Source organism: Nicotiana attenuata, unplaced genomic scaffold, assembly GCF_001879085.1.
Source record: "Nicotiana attenuata strain UT unplaced genomic scaffold, NIATTr2, whole genome shotgun sequence".
Lineage (NCBI taxonomy): Eukaryota > Viridiplantae > Streptophyta > Magnoliopsida > Solanales > Solanaceae > Nicotiana > Nicotiana attenuata.
In genome coordinates, this window is record NW_017672020.1 from 53,475 (window position 1) to 73,482 (window position 20,008).

Below are 20,008 nucleotides of genomic sequence, written 5' to 3' on the forward strand. Positions count from 1 at the left end.
AATTCGAAATTTGTGCAGAAAATGTGTATACTTTACAAAGAATCTGGTTTAAACACTAATGAATATATTTGCCTTTTCCCCTATATTTAAACTTCAATAAGTTGTAGTAAGTTTAGGCAGGTACTGAGGATAGAAGGGCCCTGATCAACTTGCACCAAATAGTAAGTCATAGTACTATAAATTGTTTGATGGATTAGTATAGGGGCCCCTCTTTCTTCTTGTTTATCCTCTTACCTTTTTCTTATTTTGATGAGCTGTGAGTAAGTGCTTTTCTTTACTCCTTGTCCTACTTTGATCTGTACAACATTTCAGATGTTAGATGCAAAAAAACAAAAGCTGAAAAAGTAATAAAGTTTCAGCTATTACATTTCTTTTCTTCTTTTAGCATGAAATTGAAAAGATATTCCCTCCGTGAAATAGTTTGATTTAATACAAAATTTAAGGAAAAAAAAAGATCTTTGAAATATGCGGTCCTAAAAGTATAAGAGGTAAAAGTTATATGGGTCCATGATATTTTTGTGGCTATAAAAGCTTCTCATTAAGAGTAAAGTGGATAAAATAAAAAGTTTAAAGTTAAATTATTTCCAAATATAGATATGTGTCATTCTTTTTGGAACAGACTAACAAGGAAAGTGTGTCATTTAAATTGAAACAGAGAGAGTACTATTTTCTATGTTCCAAATTTTGTGACACGCTTTCCCTTTTGTTTGTTTCAAAAAGAATATCATTTTTTTAATGAAATAGTTAGCTTTAAAATTCTAATTTTCTCTTTAGTGAGAAGATTTATAAGTCACAAAAATGTTTATGGGCTTATTTAGTACCGCAAGGTTCAAAAGTATTTNACCATATTAACCTTTACTATCTCACATAAACACTCCTAACACTTATTCCAACACCATTTACTTCAAGGACAATGTAGGAAAAAAATAATTAATTCATTCTTGAAATCTGAAAAAATCACTTATTTTTGACCACAAGAAAAAAGCCAAAAAATCACTTATTTTGGACCGGAGGGAGTACCCAGTAACAGACCTTCGAGTCTGGCCCAGTCAGAATCAGAGTAAGCTAGAAGAGAAAGATCATTAGACTTAGGAAGGAAAATACCTAAATCAGGAGCGTTCACCAGATACCTAAAAAAATGTATAACAGCCAGCATGTGAGGAACTTGAAATTGACTAAGGTATTGGACTGAGTATGCAATATCAGGCCTTGTATGGCATAAGAAATTGAGCTTGCCCACAATTCTTCTGTAGATGCTAGGATCAGAGAGAGGCTCCCCAATATCAGAAGATAGTTTGATAGAATGGTCAAGAGGAGTGCTGACAGGAGTGAAATGATCACATTGAAACTCCTCCAATAGATCAGATGTAAATTTGTGCTGACACATCAAGAGACCTTGGGGCTGTTGGATAACTTCCAAACCCAAGGAATAGTGAACACAACCTAAGTCTTTGATTTTGAATGTATCACTAAGAAAAGCCTTAAGACCATGCAATTCATAAATATCATCTCCTGCCAACAATATGTCATCTACAGATACTGCCAAGATAATGAGTGAACCACCAGAGGACTTTGTGAAGAGTGAACAATCATTTTTGCTAGAAATATAACCACTGGAACACAAGGCTTCGGACAATTTAGAGAACCACTGTCTTGAGGCCTGTTTGAGGCCATAAAGGGACTTCTTGAGTTTCAAACTAGTGGAGAAGAGGAGGAAGAATAACCATAAACCACTAAACTAGGAGGCAGTCTCATGCAAACTTCTTCATGGAGATCACCATAAAGAAAGGCATTGTTGACATCTAGTTGATAAACAGTCCACCCCTTTTTAACAGCAAGAGAAAGAAGGCACTTGATAGTGATGAATTTAACAATTGGGGAGAAGGTCCCATTATAATCTATCCCCTCTTTTTGTGTGTCACCCCTTATGACTATCTGGCTTTGTATCGTTCAACAATGCCATGAGATTTCTCTTTAATCTCTTTTTTTGATTTGCACCGGGTGTCTCGAGTCTCTAAGAGCCCGACTAATCCCGGGGGTGCACAGACCCTCGGCAAGGAGTTTCCCGCAAGTGCACCACGGTTAATTCAGGTTTTACCCAGTCCAATCGCCCTCAGAAATTGTTTGCACTGGATTTCGAACTTGAGACCTTGAAAGGGAGCAAACCCCAAGGCTCAAGTCTATTGCCACTAGGCCAACCCCTGAGGGTTTAGATTTCTCTTTAATCTTGTACACCCACTTATAAGGAATGGGTTTCTTGTGAGGAGGGAGATGAACAATATCCCAAGTGTGGTTAGCTTCAAGAGCTTGGAACTCTTTTAGCATGGCGTCTTGCCAAGCAGGATGTGAGGTAGCATGTTGATAATATTGTGGTTCCTGCAGTTGTAGCTCAGTAGTGGAAACCTTTGAATTATCGAGACAGGGTTGGCAGGAAGGATAGAAGAACAGACATAATCTGACCGGTAGGAAGGAGGATTGGAGACCCTGGTAGAATGCCTACAAGGCAGGTGTTAGGAGGTGGAACAGGACCAGTGAGAGTAAGAGAGGCAGAGGAAGAAACATGCATAGCAGGTGGTTCTTGATGGTGGGAGGAAGAAGGAGAAGAATCAGAATGAGATTCAGAGGAAAATGCACGAGGTATAGCAAAAGGAGCAACATGAGGAGTTGGTGAAGGAGCAGTGGAGGAGTGAAATGAAGAAGGATCTTCAAAGGAAGCAGAAGGAGGAAAAACAGAAGAAGATGAAGTAGAGGAATATGGAAAGATGTGCTCATAGAAAACTACATCTATGGAAAAAAATACAGATTGATTAGAGAGATTAAACAATTTATAGCCCTTTTTTCCAAAGGGATAACCTAGGAAGACACAGTCAACAACCCTGGATTGGAATTTGTCTCTTCCAAATTTTAGGGGTAGTTACAGAACAAAGACAACCAGATGATTTTAGGTGGTCATAGCAGGAGGAGTCCCATGCAGTTTTTCAACATGAGTAGTATTACCCAAAACAGATGAAGGTAATCTATTGATAATGTAAGTTGCATTTAATACACATTCACCCCCATATTTAGTAGGAAGTTTGGATTGAAACCAAAGGGCTCTGGAGGTTTCCAAAAGATGGTTGTGTTTCCTTTCAACTACACCATTTTGTTGTGGGGTGTGCTGTATAGTGGTTTGGTGTAAAATACCTTTGTCAGCAAAGAAGGATATAGCCTCTGAACTACTGCCTAATTCAAAGGCATTGTCTGATCTAAAAGATTGGACAGAAGATTTGAAATGAACTTTGACCATCATAGTAAAAGCTTTGATTATAGAAAGGGCATTGCCTTTGGAAGATAATAAGTGAGTCCAGGTAACTCTACTAAAATCATCTACCAGAGTGATGAAGTATCTGAAGCCATCATATGTATTAGTATGGTAGGGTTCCTATATACCTATATGCACTAACTGGAAAGATACAGTTGAATGAATATGACTATCCGAGAAAGGTAGTCTTTGTTGCCTAGCCATAGGACAAATAGAACATACAAATGATTGTTTAGAAGACACTTGAGTAGATAAACATGGAATAGATTTCATCTTGTAAAATTGCATATGGCTAACCTTTGATGCCAAAATAGATCTATTTTATTGATACTACCAGATGAATTACAAGTGGAACTAGGGAAATAGGGGATAACAGTTTCTCTAAATGAATTACAAACAGTAGGACAAGAAACATTCGAAGAAAATGAAAGAGTAACCATATCAGGTAGTAGAAAGTAGAGCCCATGAGCAGCTTTACCTGAGCGCTTCAGAGAAGGGCCCTGTAGAAAATAGGAGAAATTGGAAAGATTGCTAGACCTTTCAGTTGACAAAGGAGTTGATATACTGAAATTAAATTGAACTGAAAAGAAGGAACTAAAAGAACATTGTGTAAAGTTATATCTTGCCTAAGATGCAGAGATCCAGTAGAAATAACATTCACTTTATATCTATTTGGTAAGGTGATTAAGTAAGGAGAAGGTAAAGTATAATATTGTGTAAAAACTATTTGTGTGAGGTCATGTGATTGGTGGCACCTGAATCTAAAATCCAAAAAATTCTTCCTAACTGAGCAGACAAAGAATGCATAGCAGAATTTACTGCAGGAAATTGACATAATGAAGATTGCACACCTGCAAAGTTGGCAAAACCAATGTTTTCTCCAGGAGAAGTGGACTGAGGATAACCGGAAGAAAAATTTGCTTGTTGGAAGAGAGTCATGAGATGTTCATATTGCTCCTTGCTAAATCCATAAGCAGAGTCTGAAGAATTGTTGCTAGTGCCTGTAGCAATCAAGTTTGTTCGAGAAGAATCCCCCACTTGAACACATGCATCAGACCTCTTGGACTTAGTGAACTTGAAATCAGCTGGAAACCCATGGATTCTGTAGCATTTGTCTACACTATGCCCAAGCTTCTTGTAATATTTGCAAGTTACAGGAGAAGTAGACCTCTTAGACTCAAAATTTACCCTCTGATTGTATGGCCTATTGATGGAAAAAAGAGATGTCAGATGAAGCAGAGAATGAGGCTGCTGAATCAGCTGAAAACCCAGGAGCTATAGACTTAACTTCTTTTTGACTTTCATCTTGTTGTAGAAGTGAATAACCTTTGCTGATGGTTGGATAAGGGGACATCATTAAAATTCTACTTTTGACTGTGGAATAGGACTCATTTAACCCACTAAAGAAACAAGAATAAGTGTTGGTCCTCAATGAATTTAGGAAGTGCACCACATGAACATGTTGGGCCAACATAGGCAGAATTAAGATCATCCCAGAGACTCCTTATTCTGGTAAAGTAGCTAGCTATATCAGGTGTCCCCTAAGAAGTACTACTTAATTTCCTCTGAATTTGAATATACTTAGAACCATTTGACTAATCATACATATCATTTATGTCTTTCCAGACTTTCTTAGCAGTGTTGAAACACATAACATTCACAGCAATTTCTCTAGTCAAGGAGTTGCTAATCCAAGTCTTGATCATGTTATTGCAATGCTCCCAAAAGAGATAATATGGAGAATCAAGTTGAGGTTGCGATATCCTACCAGTTATCAACCCTAATTTATTTTTAGCGGAGAGAGAAGTCAACATACTGCTACGCCACATAACAAAGCCAGTTCTACTAAAAGGAATGGTGACTAATTGACCACCAGGACTGTTGGATGGGTAAACATAGAATGGGTGACACGGATCAAGAGTAAATTCACTAAATCCTTTAGAGTCAGTCATGGTACCGTGAAGTTCCTCAGTTAAATTCGCTTTAGTACTCATTGTGGACAACAAATTCATCAGCAACACAATACAACGATAGAAGTAGTAGGATTGTGAAGATACAATAGATGTAACCCAAACTAATATTGGTTCCAGTATTAAAACAAACCCTAGAAATCAACCCAAACCGAACGTGCAATGAGGAAAGTGAGAAGATTTACCAATCGTCTTTAAAATCGAGAGGATAAAGAGTATCGAAGCTCAGATTTGAAGTTCTGAAAGCAAAAACCTAATTTTCCACTGCCGAAGAATCAGCCCACCAAGAAAATCTCCAAAATTCCGTCCAAGGGTAGGATCAGATGATAACCGAGGTCGAGATCGTTCCAATGATCCTGCTCTGATACCATGTTAAGCTGATTATTTGCAGAAATGGAGAAAAATGAAGAAGAAGAAAAGCCTAGATCGGGTAAGATGAGAGAGAAAAGGAAGAATGTTTTTATTTCATTATGGGTAAGAATGATCCGTACAAAATGATGATCTCCTATGCTATCTTAAAAAGGCCTAATATACTAATACAAAAATACAATTATAAGTGAAATGGGCCGGCTGTACATATTGGGCCTAGTACTACTTATCAACCAGTGGGCCTCTTCTTGTATACTCCATTCATCTCAAACAAACTCAAAAATATTTGTAACATTTTGTCCAAACCGGGAATACAAGTTATCACTGATTTTGCTTTCTCTACTGAAAACTGGAATAGTTCCCAGGTACATACACATCCTACATTGCAACTCCAAGTTTAACCTCATTCCTACTTTGTTGGCTTACCTTTGAACTTGGAAATGTACCTACGTATTTTTCTTTCATGGTTATGATATTAATTATTTGTGTTGAATTATATTTTTTCTTATGATGATGGCAAGCATGTTCTGATGAAATATGAATCTTCTTTTTGATTCTATTAAGTTGCCAATCGATATTAGTAGTAACGGAAGCCTCACACATTCGTGTACAAACCAGTACAAATCAAGTAACACGAATATCTTAGTCTATTTCTATCAGCCGACTGGTGGGAGCGAGACGTTTGGAATATGTTTGGTGTTTCTTCCATTAATCATCCGGGTCTACGCCATATATAACAGATTATGATTTCGAGGATCATCCATTACGAAAAGACCTTCCTTTGAGTTGATATGTGAAAGTACGCTATAATGATCCAGAGAAACGTGTGATTTCTGATACTATTGAGATGACCCAAGAATTTCGCTATTTCGACAAACGCACCATACCTTTATAACTTGCACAAGTATGTTAAATCGTGAAGAGAAAATATAGTACATTCTTTAGCATCAACTCAGGCATGACTTGTTGTCATTTGAAATTTAATGGTATCGGGGTTTTCATCCATCATGAATTTGCGAATTGTATTTTACATGATTTTGATAAAAATTATGGTTTTGTTGTACAACCATAACAGTGAGCAGGAGGAGATTGATTTCTTGATGCAACTGTTCGAAGAGTTCTTTGAAGAATTTATGAGGTACTTTGTTTAGTTAAACATAGTATAGTATATAGTATCTAGATCAAGTTTCGTGGCTTACCTCCTTTTCTTTTCAGAGTTGATGGCTCATATGGGTAATTGGCCATTAAATCATATAGTAACTTTTTTTGTCTTTCAAAAATCAATCAATTGGGTAATTAGCCATCAAAGTCATATAACTTTCTTTTATCTTTCAAAAATCACTGAACTTTACCTAGTTGACTTAAATGATCATCCTTGTCAGATTTTTTGTACTTTCCAGTGAGATTTAGTGACATTGCAAAAATTAATTTTAAGAAAAAATTATTAAAAGACTAATTTAAAACCTGAACCACTTAAAAACCCAAGCCACCTGTTTACTCAACACCTAACCCATCCCATATATATGGGTCGACTTTAATAGCTTCTCTTCTCTATGCAATTATAGTTAATTTGAATATTTTTGTACTTTCTCAAAAATAATTTATGTTATTGAATTATTTAGTTCCCATCTCAAAAGTTATGTTATATCAAATTTAGAAGCTAAAATGGACTACTTATGAAAAAAATTGAACATAGCTACTGGAAGAGCAAGGCAAACTTCTGAAAGTCAACATTCAAAAGATGATTTAGAAGACACAAAAAAATAAAAAAAAATAAATTAGTTTAATTATTCTATTATAACTTAGGTTATGCTCTCAACTACGTAGAATCATAGTTCTTTAATTGTTTATGGTTTATATGTGATTTAATTTCTTTTTTAAATTTGTTGTCATTAGGCTCTAAGTCAAGTGCAAAGGAACCGAAAAATTCAATAATATAAATTATTATCGTATAAGTTATTATAAAAATTCAATGATATAAGGTTTGGTTAGCTTTAACAACACTTCTTGTAAAATCTAGGAGTCGTAAAAGAAATTCTCAAATATTTTTCAAAGGATTTGCAAATTTCTTTTCAAATGTTGAAAGAATTGATTGTTGTAAATTTGATGTAACATAATTTTTGATACGAGAACTGAAAAAATTCAATGATATAAATTATTGTCCAAAAGTACAAAAATTTTCGTTAACTACAATTGTATAAAGAGTAGAGAAGATGCTAAAGTCAACCCATATATGTGGGACGAGTCAGGTATTGGGTGGATTGGATTTTAAAATAGCTCAAGTTTTAAATTGGTGTTTTAATAAATTTTCTTAAAATTAGTTTTTGTCATGTCACTAAATCTCAAGTACAAACCCGGCAAGAAAGACCATTTAAATGAAGCAGGTATAGTTGAGTAATTTTTAAAAGACAAGAAAAGAATATGACTATTATGACTAATTATCCAAAGTTGAGAGATTTTTAAAAGACAAAAAAATTTATATGACTTTGATGGTCAATCACCCAAAGATGAGCGACCAGCCGAGTCATCAACTCTTTCTCTTCAGGTATAAATTCTTCGCAATTTTAAAGTCTTCCAAGAAGGAAGCTTTCAACTATTATTGTTTATATTTTTTTAATGGTTACTTATATAATCAGTGATTTACCTAAGCGATATAAATAAAAAAGAACTCTGAGTTGTGAGAAACCTATGAAGACTCATGAGGAAAGTAATGATAATTCATGGACTAAATTCTCTTGAAAGAAGTTGTTCTATAAATCAAATAAATCATGATCAATAAATCAAAAACGACGTGTTGCGGGAAAAGCTTATTAACCTCAACAAATTAAACACCAAAGTATGTGGTGCAGCGGATGGGGCTACTCTTTCCTTAACCAGAGGTCTCGAGTTCGAGCCCTGGGTATGGAAAAATCCTTGGTAGGGAGCGCTTCCCCCCTAATGAGGCCCTACGCGGCACGGATCCGAATATAGTCGGGCTCCAATACGGATACCTTTCCACCAGGTGGGAAACAAAAAAAAAAAAAACTCAACAAATTAAATTAGATGGACAACAAAGAACTACTTTTAAGTATAACTCTTACGGTAATCCAACACGAAAAGATATGTCCTAACCACGGGACAAAGAGGACCAAAAAATCATTTTTCATGTACCTCGGCTCCGAGAATAAAAGTGATTTCTTTTGAACTTATATACAATTTAACATTTCGTTTGTGTGTATGTTGGCAATTTTTTATGTGAATTTGAGCGGGAGGCGAGGGGGGGGGGGGGTTCCCACCAACCGATTGGCGCACCAACAACGCACGCACCTTCTCTTCTACCAATCATATAGCCCCTCAGTCTCTATTTATGTGAAGATATTTGACCGAACACGAAATTTAAAAAAAAAGAAAGAAAGTTTTTTTTTAAAAACTTATGGTCTAAAACATGCCATAGACATTTCTATGGTTATAAATCGTCTCGTTAATAATAAGATGAGAACTTTAAAGTCAAATTGTTTTTAAATATACAAATATATCATTCGTTCGGGATAGATTAAAGTATCACATATATTGAGACATAGAGAGTGCTATTTTCAATTTTCTAATTACTGTAAATCAACAGGGTTGAGGTACAAGTGAGATAGATCCAAACTTCCCATCAGTCTACAGAAATGCGTAGAGCTAATAGAGGAGACCACAAAATCCAACGCAACACTTCATCTTATCATAGCACTAAACAATGGAGGACATTATGATATGTTAGAAGCAACCAAGAGCATTGCTAGTAAAGTAAAGGATGGTCTTCTACGGTTAGAGGATATCGACTATAAATTATTCGAGCAAGAACTTTCTACCAAATGTCCAAGTTTGCTAAACCTGATTTACTCATAAGAACGGGCGAAGAACAGAGAATCAGTAACTTCTTATTGTGGCAACTGTCTTACTCTTAATTATACTTCAAAAAAAAAAAAAATATTATTTCCTCACTTTGGAGAAGAACTAAAGAAAGCCATTCGTTCCTTTCAACAACACAGTCGTTTTGGTGGACACACATATTGAAAATCCTAATGTCTCTTTCCTTTTGTTAATTTGATGTGTGTAATCTCTGTAGATAATGGGCTGTATAATAAATTTACTATGTAGATAAACAACTGCTGAAGCAACCTCAAACACATGAGGTTACTATGTTCTCTGGTGGCAGCAAATGGAATTTGTAACAACCCGACCGGTCGTTTTGAGTATTATAGCCATGTTCTACAATTTATTACTTATTATGTGCTCCTTTGTTGTTACCTGACTTGCCAGGGTGGTTGGTTTTGTTCCAGGGATGTTTCGGAATGAGTTGGGACACTTGTCGATGCCCCCTTTTCTTCTTAAAGGCGAAATCGGGTTTACGATATTTGGGAGGACAACTCTTTTCCCTTTTGGGATTTGGGTTTTGTTTTGGAATTTGAAGAGTCACCACCTAATGATTAAGTGCATTAGGACACAAAAAAAGGGTTTTTGAGTTTGAAAACCAGAGTTTGGGTAAGGGCTAGAAATTATCTCGAGGGGAAGGTGTTAGGCACCCCCCAAGATCCACTAGTGTGGTTCCCGGCCATGTTACAATTGTAACTTCACTTAACAAGTAAGCAAATAAGGGTTCAAATAGAGGGAGTTTTCACATAATATTGCAAGTAAAAATGGAAATTTGAGGAGAGATAAAGAGGGCAGAAATTTCAAGAAAAGATTTAAACAATAAATGAAAAAAAACAAATAAAGGGAAAGGGGGGTCCTAGGTTTATAAAAATCAATATGGATCACCCCACACAACACCCGGTAACCGTTTATACACGTGGTGTTATCGCGTGGTCATCATATCCATATTCTGCCCTTCCCACCCCATAAAGTTTATTAAACGCGTGAGTTAGTCACGAATACTTATTGCGTGCTATTACCCGTCCTGTCCTATAAGTCCTGGAGGGTATTTAGGACCATTATTCCTACATGGTGGGGGCCTAGGCTGAACCCTTAAGTTTAAAGGCAAAAATACTAAGCGACACACATAACAAATAGGACTGCACATAAGGGGAACATACAAAGGCACATAGAGGCTCACAGATCCCTCCACAAGTGAGCTCATAATTAGCACGTCTCAAACACATTTAAGGTCTCAAAGACAAGAGTTTTAAAAGCCGGAATGTTGAAATAAAACAGTGAGTTTTAGTGAAAGCAGAAGCTTAATTAAGACTAAGTGATTTGAAAAAATGCCCGATTTTCAGAAATACGATGTGGGACAGTAGTAGGATTTAGAAGTATATAGCAGTTTAGGAGTTAGTGAAAATATAGATAAAATCGTTAAAACATTCTTTGTAAATAGAGTAAAGGCATAGGGATACATTAACTTGACGAGACGTAGGATAAATATTTTGAAAATAATAGCACGATTCTGGGCAGAAAAGGGTAACCTAGTAGAAAACATAGTAGAACAGATACACAATTTCGAGATCATTTCAAAGTAGGGCGAGAGTTTAGTAAAATAGAGTGAAGTTCGGAGAATCAAAAATAAGAATGGGTGCAGCAGAGTTCAAAATTAAAAGAGGCTAATTAGTCTTAAACTGGTAACCACATGATTAATCAATTCTTATTAGGCCTAAAGTTTGCCTAGGTGTCATATACATTGTCTGATTGTCTTAAAGAGTGGACATGCATATTTGATTCTGATTTAAAAAGAAAGTATACGCATAGTACTTGTGTTGTTGGATTAAGCATGCTAATAGGCGTTTGACAATTGCAATCCAGATAAGTATAAAACTCTAAGCAGCAGGATGTCTAATGCACAGAAGAGTTCCTAAAACATAATCTCTACTATGCCAATGCAGTAATGACGGTTTGTTAATAATTAAGATTACGAAGTGAGTACAATAATATGCTGAGAATAAAAGACCTAAAACAGGATTTCTAACATATGAAATGCATGTCCTAAGCAGGTTATCTATTGCGCAAATAGGTAAATAAAAACCTATAAACATGTTTTCTACCCATAGAAATAAACATGCATACCCCTCCCCCATATACACTATTCAGCCCCCAATCATTCATTTACAAATTATTACAAACCAGTAGTATCTGAATTACAGTAATGAAATAAAAAATAAGAAGTTATTTTATAGGGAGCCTTCAGTAGGCCCAAATCCTCCAAACTTTACTACCAAAATAACCTTTCATAGCTTGGGTGTGCCAAAGTACCCTAAGGACCTCAAGGGCTCTTGGGCCATGCTCACGCCCAGACTTAGTAACCAAGAGTTAAACATGTGCAGTGTGGAAATACCAGCCTCAGTGGGTCAGAGTTCAGAGGGTACTCAGGAGGTCCCCAAAGCAATGCTCACACTGAGGGGGTGGAACTTAAGTATCTAGGAATAAAGTGAAGTGCAAGAGAGTTCGAAAATGTTTTGACAGAAATAGTGTTGAAAGGAATTTCACTTAAAACATTTCGTAAAAACAAAGAGAGTCTGTTTAGTAAAACAGGTTTTTTTTGAAAAGAGAATAGAGTAATAAGCAACAACCTAGACACAGCACCTCCAAAAATAGATTCATACACAGCCAAAGACCACAGAACCAAGGCAGGTCCAGCAAACACAAACAGGGATAGTGGGGTTAGGGACACATAGGACAAAACATATAACCCAGCAAAGGTCTAGGACTAGCTCGAGCATGTTCAGAAATAGCCATCAATGGCATAGTCAGAGAAAGAAAAACAGATATGTAGAACAACCACATAGAGGGGTGATAGGGATTTGGGATAAGTATGCAAGTCATGCTTGGAAACACACATAAGGGGGTATACTAATCCAAAGGGAAGGGAAGACATAATAACATGCTAGTAATACATTTTAATTACAGATTTTGCAGGAGAACCACAAATAGAAGCAGACTAGAGATAGTAAGAACTGAAACAAATAGAGAATCACATTGTTGTTGGAGCTTTGAATTGAAACTAGGACATACCAGTAAGAGAGCAAGAGCAGGATGCAAAGACAAAGTGATAACGCAATATTAGCCTTGGCTTACAGCCGGCTAATAATAGGCAAGAGCAGAGAACAACAATAGAGCAAAAGAGCAAGAGAGAAAGAGCACAAGAGAATGTAGAATTGAGAGTATTCAGTGATGTGTGTCTCTGTGTTTTGCTAATGAAAGAGTAGGGTATTTATAGTTCTGGAAACGAGTAGAAAAAGAAAGGTAAGAAGTAAAGTGTAGTATAATTATAGAAGTAAATACAATCAGAATCCCAATCAATGTAAGTACTCCCCTTTAATTGGGGAGTCCTAGTTCAAACGGCTACCAGGATGACTAATAAGGAAAGAGACTAATTGAAAGACCAATTTCAATCATACATAGAGTAGTAAAGAATAAGGCGTGTGATTAGGACCAAGTACATAACATATGAATTAAGGAAAGTAAGAATCAATTGGTGACATGCTTGCACATAAAATAAGGTAGAGTATCATTTTGAAAATTAGTTAGAGATCCCCTAGTATCGCAGGGAATCAGTGATCAGTTAAGGTAGATGTCAACAAGTAAGGAAATTCACAAAATCAGTGAAGAATGTTAAGGCAAGTATCACAGTTAAAGGAAAATACGTAAAATCAGCAAAGAGTTCTAAGGCAAGTATCATGGTTAGAGGAAAATACACAAAATCAGTAAAGTACCAGTTATAATTATTCAAGGATTCAAAGTGGCAAACTAATACTGATTTAAAGGGAATAAACACACATTAGACGAAAATCAGAAACCCTGGTATATAACATTAGGAGTCATGTGAGTCAGGGATGCGAGATGAACCCAAAGACAAACAGCATAGGTAAAGATTAGTGAAACATGAACGCAAATGCAAGCACACAGGAAAAAAAAGAGCAGCTTTCAGGGTTCTAAGTCTAAAAATTAGGGTTTCACACAGATACTAGTACGAATCAATAGAGTAGACATGATACATGCAAAGGAGACGAAGAGCCATAAACCCTAATGGGAAAACAGAGTAGAATCACTAGAATTTCAAGACATTCGTGATAATCAAACACATATACTGACCCAATTACAAGGAAAAGACTTCAACAATGATAAATATGAAGGAAAATCATGAGATAGTGTTAAAAATCGATAAAGAAAACCATTTTGAGAATGGGTTTCGAAATCCTAGTTAAAAGTGAAGGTCCGTTCAGAAAAATAGAAAGTTTTTAAAAAGAAACATCATAATAACTTGTAATATGCGTAGATCTACTGTAAATCGAAAAGAATCGGAGGTTCCAAACATTAGGGTTTCAAAGAAAACCTCAGAGAAGATAAGAAGAGCCTCAAACGTTACTGGTTCGAGCCTCAAAGGTCACAAGCCTCACACGAAATCAAACTTCGGAGGCCTGAAGCAAACAGGAACACCATGGGTGTGAGTAGACGGGTTTTCGCCCTTCGAGGGCCTTAGGGATGACATTTACCGGCATGAGAGAACCATACGAGGCAGAGGGTGAGGAATCCATGGTCTCCGGTGGAGAAGGTCGCCGGAGAAGATGAAGGGAATCGTCGGAGAAGGGGAAGAGACAAAAGTCTCTAGAAGAGACTAGAGATAGAGAGAGAGAGAGTAGAGAGATGAGAGAAGGTGAAGAATGAGGGGTCAGGGGGGTAGTTAGAATTTTAATTAAGGAAAGGCAATCTGGACCGTTGATCTTATTTGATCAACGGCTCAGATTAAATCGGGGTTGGGCTGGGGTGTTTTAATTGGGTATTGGGCCAATTAAATCTGATTGGGGGGGTTCCATAAGAAGTCGACTACTTCGCACTCACCGATATTTTGGTAAGGACCTGCTTCAACCCATTTAGTGAAGTAATCAGTTAATATTAAAAGGAATCTTACCTTTTCGGGACCTGGTGGCAAAGGTCCAACTATATTCATCCCCAATTTCATGAATGGCCATGGGACAGTACCGAAAGCAGTAGCTTCGCCGGCTGGTGTACCTATTGTGCATGGCGATGACACTTGTCGCATTTCTAAATGAATGCCTTTATGCCTTGCTCCATCCGGGCCAGTATTATCCTCCCTAATCAGCTTTAGCACCAACGAGTCTGCAGCGAAATGGTTCCCGCAAATTTCTTCATGGACCTATCTAATTACGTAGCCAGCCTCTCTGAGGCTCCTAAACATCGGGTCGACGAGCCTTGGAATGATATCCTATATAACTGTCCACTCAAAAGGCTGTAGCGAGCCGCTTTGGTGCGTAGTGCCCGGGAAGCTTTCGGGTCTTCGGGCGAATTGCCATCTTGAAGATAATCGATGAATTCATTCCTCTAGTCCTAAACTAGGTTGGTTGTATTCACTTCACAATAGCCGTGCAGATCCAGTACCGAATGCATAAGTTGAACGACAGTACCAAAGTCAGATCCTTTCACCTCAATGGATGACCCTAAATTGGCCAATGCATCTGCTTCTACGTTCTTTTCATTCGGGATGTGTGTGATCGACCACTCCCTGAATCGTGTAAGCAAAGTTTGAAATTTAATCACATATTGTTGCATGCGTTCCTCATTTGTGTCGAAAATTCCATATACTTGGTTTGCTACCAGCTGGGAATCATATTTGATTTCTATGACCTCTAAGATAAGTCCCCAGGCCAGTTCAGTCCTGCAATCATTGCCTAATACTCGGCTTCATTGTTAGTTAATGGTATAGTTTTTATGGCCAGCCTTAAGGTTTCCTCCGAAGGCATGATCAGGACTGCCCATTTGGCCAACCAACCTACCAACTCAGGTTGGTGAAGGACATTCCAGAGGGGAAAGGTTGTCACAACGGCTATCGGGTGGCATTGAAAATAAGGCCTAAGTTTTTGAAAGGCGACTACGAGGGATAAGGCTAGTTATTTGAGGTGCAAATAATGAGTTTCTACTCCTAACAAGATTTTGCTAATATAATAGACAGGAGATTGCGTACCTTTGTCCTCCTGGACTAGAATGGCGCTACTGCTATCTTTGAGACCGCTTAGTATATTAGCAGTTGTTCACCTTCCCCCAGCTTTGATAGTAGTGGGGGGATTAAAAAATAACATTTCAGGTCTTTTAAGCCCTATTGACATTCTGAATTCCAATCAAAATTGTTCTTCTTCTTCAGAAGTGAGAAGATGCGATGACATTTTTCCGAGGATAGAGAGATGAACATACTTAGAGCGGCTGATCTTCCGGTTAGCCTTTGGACTTCTTTCATGCTTGTCATCTGGTTTGGGATGTCCTCGATGGCTTTAATCTTATCGGGATTTACCTCGATCCCCCTTTGTGAAACAAAGAAACCCAAGAACTTACCGGAGCTAACCCTGATCGCGCACTTTTCGGAGTTGAGTTTCATGTTATGCTTCCTCAAGATATCAAAGGTTTTCGAGAGGTGTTTTAAATGATCACATGCATTCAAAGACTTGACCAACATGTCATCTATATACACTTCCATCATTTTGCCTATTTGTTTCTCGAACATCTTGTTTACGAGCCTCTGATGTGTGGCTGCGGCGTTCTTAAGCCCGAAGGGCATCACATTATAACAGTATGTGCTGAAGTTCGTTATGATCGAAGTTTTTTCCTGATCCTCCGGGTTCATCTTAATTTGATTGTACCCAAAATTGGCATCGAGGAAACTCATTAACTCGTGCACGGTCGTTGCATCAATCGTTTGATCAATGTTTGGTCGTGGGGCAAGTCTTTTGGGCATGCCTTATTCAAGTCTTTGTAATTTACGCACATTTGATNGTCCTCCGTGGGCTTCGCTTGTCCTATTCGGCTCTTGCTTTCATTGGGGGTAGCATCGCTAAACAAAGCAATTCTGATAGTAGCTATGCATGATTTAGTAAAGAATATGATGTAACTACACAATTTTAAAATGATTTTCTTTTAGATGAACCGACGACTGCGACGCAGTTCAAGACATTGCAACCTCCCTCTTCGGAATTTTGAGGGTCCTCCTCAAAATTCTGCCCCAGTTTACTAGTCTGGTGCTTCCGACGGCTGCGCGCGATGACCGGCTGAAAATCAACTTCGGAATTTTGAGGGTCCTCCTCAAAATTGTGCCCCAGTTTCCAATATCGGGGGAAAATGAAGATTTTATTGAATTGTGACCGAACCCATAAGGCTGCCTACGTATCCCCTCTTAAACGGGAATCATGTCAGACGTAGTTCAAATTATATCATAAAGAAAATCATAAGTGCTACACATAGTATCGCTTGACTGCATCTGAATTGATCGGCTTTGGCCAAACTTCCCCATCCATTTCTGCAAGTATGAGGGCTCCTCCTGTTAGAACCCGGTGAACCATGTATGGACCCTGCCAGTTGGGAGAGAATTTTCCTTTGGCTTCATCCTGGTGCAGAAAGATTTTCTTCAATACCAGCTGTCCTGGTGTGAACTGTCTCGGCTTGACTCTTTTGTTGAAGGCTCTGGACATCCTGTTCTGATACAATTGACCATGGCAAACTGCATTCATTCTCTTTCCGTCTATAAGGGCTAACTGCTCGTAGCGACTCTTTACCCATTCTGCGTCATCAAGTTCTGCTTCTTGTATAATCCATAAGGAGGGAATCTCTACTTCGGCGGGAATGACTGCCTCTGTACCATAAACCAACATGTAAGGAGTTGCCCCGGTTAATGTGCGAACTGTGGTGCGGTATCCCAATAAGGCGAATGATAACTTCTCATGCCACTGCTTATGCTTTCCTATCATCTTCCTTAGTAACTTCTTTATGTTCTTGTTGGCCGCTTCTACGGCTCCATTCATCTGAGGTCTGTAGTCTGTAGAATTCTTGTGTTTGATTTTGAATGTTTCACACATGGCTTTCATCAAGTCACTATTGAGATTGGAACTGTTATCAGTAATGATCGACTCTGGGATGCCGAATCGACAAACGATGCGGGGGCGGAAAAAATCTGCCACAACCTTCTTGGTTACTGCTATATATGATGCTGCTTCAACCCATTTGGTGAAATAATCAATGGCCACTAGAATGAACCTGTTCCCGTTTGATGCGGCAGGATAGACAGGTCCGATGACATCCATTCCCCAAGCGGCGAACGGCCATGGCGTGCTTGTTGCATTAAGATCATTTGGAGGCATTTTTATCATATCCACATGTATCTGACAGCGATGGCATTTTCGGACATATTGGATGCAGTCTGTTTTCATAGTCATCCAAAAATATCCTGCTCGGAGTATTTTCTTTGCTAAGACAAAACCATTCATATGTGGACCGCAGGTCCCTCCGTGAACTTGTTCTAATAACCTGGATGCTTCCTTTGCTTCGACACACCTTAGCGATCCCAAATCGGGGGTCCTCCTATACAGGATTCCTCCGCTGCGAAAGAAGTGATTGGATAACCTTCGCAGAGTGCGCTTCTGAATAGCATTTGCAAGCTCTGGATATTTTCCTTCGGCCAAGAATTCCTTGATGTCATGAAACCAGGGCTTTCCGTCCGCTTCTTCTTCGACATGAGCACAATAAGCTGGCTGATCATGAATTTTCACCGGGATAGGATCAATGAAGTTCTTATCTGGATGCTGAATTATGGATGATAGGGTGGCCAATGCATCGGCAAACTCATTCTGGATCCTGGGAACGTGCCGGAACTCTGTCTTTACGAACCTTTTCCTCAACTCTTGTACTTGATGCAAATACGGAGTATCTTGGAGTTCTTGGTCGCCCATTCTTCTCGGACCTTATGTATAAGCAAATCCGAATCTCCAATCACTAGCAACTCTTGGAAGTTCATGTCAATAGCCATCTTGAGCCCTAAGATGCAGGCTTCGTACTCGACCATATTGTTGGTGCACGGGAACCTGAGCTTGGCGGATACCGGATAATGCTGGCTGGTTTCTGATACTAGGATTGCTCCTATGCCAACTCCCTTGAAATTTGCTGCTCCGTTGAAAAACATCCTCTAACGTCATAGGATTCTACAATGTCCTCTCCTATGAAGGATACCTCCTCATCAGGAAAATACGTCTTCAGAGGCTTGTATTCTCCGTCCACGGGATTTTCGGCAAGATGATTTGCCAGTGCCTGTCCTTTGATTGCCTTATGAGTCACGTAAACGATGTCGAATTCACTCAACAGGATTTGCCACTTGGCTAGTTTGCCAGTGGGCATGGGCTTCTGAAAGATATATTTCAGTGGATCCATTCTTGATATGAGGTAAGTGGAATAGGCACAGAAATAATGCCTCAACTTTTGAGCTACCCAAGTCAGAGCACAATAGGTGCGTTCTAATAGAGAGTAACGAGCCTCTTATGGAGTGAACTTCTTGCTGAGGTAATAGATGGCTTGCTCCTTTCTCCTTGTTTCATCGTGTTGCCCCAGAACACAACCGAATGCTCCATCCAATACTGCAAGGTAGAGCAACAACGGTCTACCCGGTTTGGGCGGAACCAGAACTGGCGGCGTTGATAGGTATTCCTTGATTCTGTCGAAGGCTTTCTGACAATCATCGGTCCATAAAGATGGGCTCACAAATGACAGTGGATTGAGCTATGAACCGGCTGATGTAGTTGAGTCTCCCCAAGAAACTCATGACCTCTTTCTTATTCTTTGGCGGCGGCAATTCTTGAATGGACTTAACCTTTGATGGATCCAGCTCTATTCCTTGGTGACTAACGATGAACCCAAGCAACTTTCCAGCAGGAACCCCGAATGCGCACTTGGCGGGATTCACTTTCAGATTATACCTCCTGAGCCTGTTGAAAAATTTCCTCAGATCTTCCATGTGGTTGGTGGCTCTCTTGGATTTGATGATGATGTTGTCTACATACACCTTGATTTCCTTGTGTATCATGTCATGAAAAATAGTAGTCATGGCCCTCATGTAGGTGGCCCCGGCATTCTTTAACCCGAACGGTATCATCTTGTAACAATACATCCCCCATGGCGTGATAAAAGCCGTTTTCTCAGCGTCTTCCTCATCCATCCATATTTGATGATACCCAGCAAAAACAATCGACAAATGACTGCAGCTCGTGCTTGGCGCAGTTGTCAATCAGAATATGTATGTTTGGCAAGGGGAAGTCGTCTTTCGGACTAGCCCGGTTGAGGTCCCGGTAGTCGACACAGACTCTGACCTTCCCGTCCTTCTTCGGCACCTGCACAATGTTGGCTAACCATGTTGGATACTCTACTACCCTGAGGAACTTGGCTTTGACCTGCTTGGTGACTTCTTCCTTGGTTTTCAAACTCATGTCAGTCTTAAACTTCATGAGCTTCTGTTTTACCGGCGAACATGCTGGATCCGTTGGCAGTTTGTGGGCTACAATAGATGTGCTGAGACCAGTCATATCATCATACGACCAGGCGAATATGTCCTCATATTCCCTTAGAAACTCTGTGTATTTTTCCTTTT

At 38.7% G+C, this 20,008-nt stretch overlaps 1 protein-coding gene and 1 pseudogene across 1 annotated transcript; one reads left to right on the top strand and one right to left on the bottom strand.

Moving 5' to 3' along the window:
- Window positions 1-997: 997 nt before the first annotated feature.
- Window positions 998-5,295, bottom strand: LOC109211369. The gene is made up of 7 exons (XM_019374901.1): window positions 4,907-5,295; window positions 4,089-4,505; window positions 3,599-3,865; window positions 3,184-3,245; window positions 2,501-2,784; window positions 2,167-2,403; window positions 998-1,660 (listed from the first exon to the last, which is right to left on the bottom strand). Exons 1-7 carry the CDS (start codon window positions 5,293-5,295, stop codon window positions 998-1,000), a joined length of 2,319 nt encoding a protein of 772 aa, XP_019230446.1.
- A 369-nt stretch (window positions 5,296-5,664) lies between these two features.
- On the top strand, window positions 5,665-9,678 carry LOC109211370 (annotated as a pseudogene).
- The last annotated feature ends 10,330 nt before the right edge of the window (window positions 9,679-20,008 follow it).

Excerpts from the sequence above, each read along its gene's own strand:
- LOC109211369 (XM_019374901.1), bottom strand. The coding sequence starts at position 5,295 with ATGAGTACTAAAGCGAATTTAACTGAGGAACTTCACGGTACCATGACT. Across the intron at positions 3,866-4,088 it reads ATGCATTCTTTGTCTGCTCA|TATATCAACTCCTTTGTCAA; the intron begins GTTAGGAAGAAT and ends ATTTAATTTCAG. Across the intron at positions 2,785-3,183 it reads ATCCTTCTTTGCTGACAAAG|ATGTAGTTTTCTATGAGCAC; the intron begins GTATTTTACACC and ends TTTTTTCCATAG.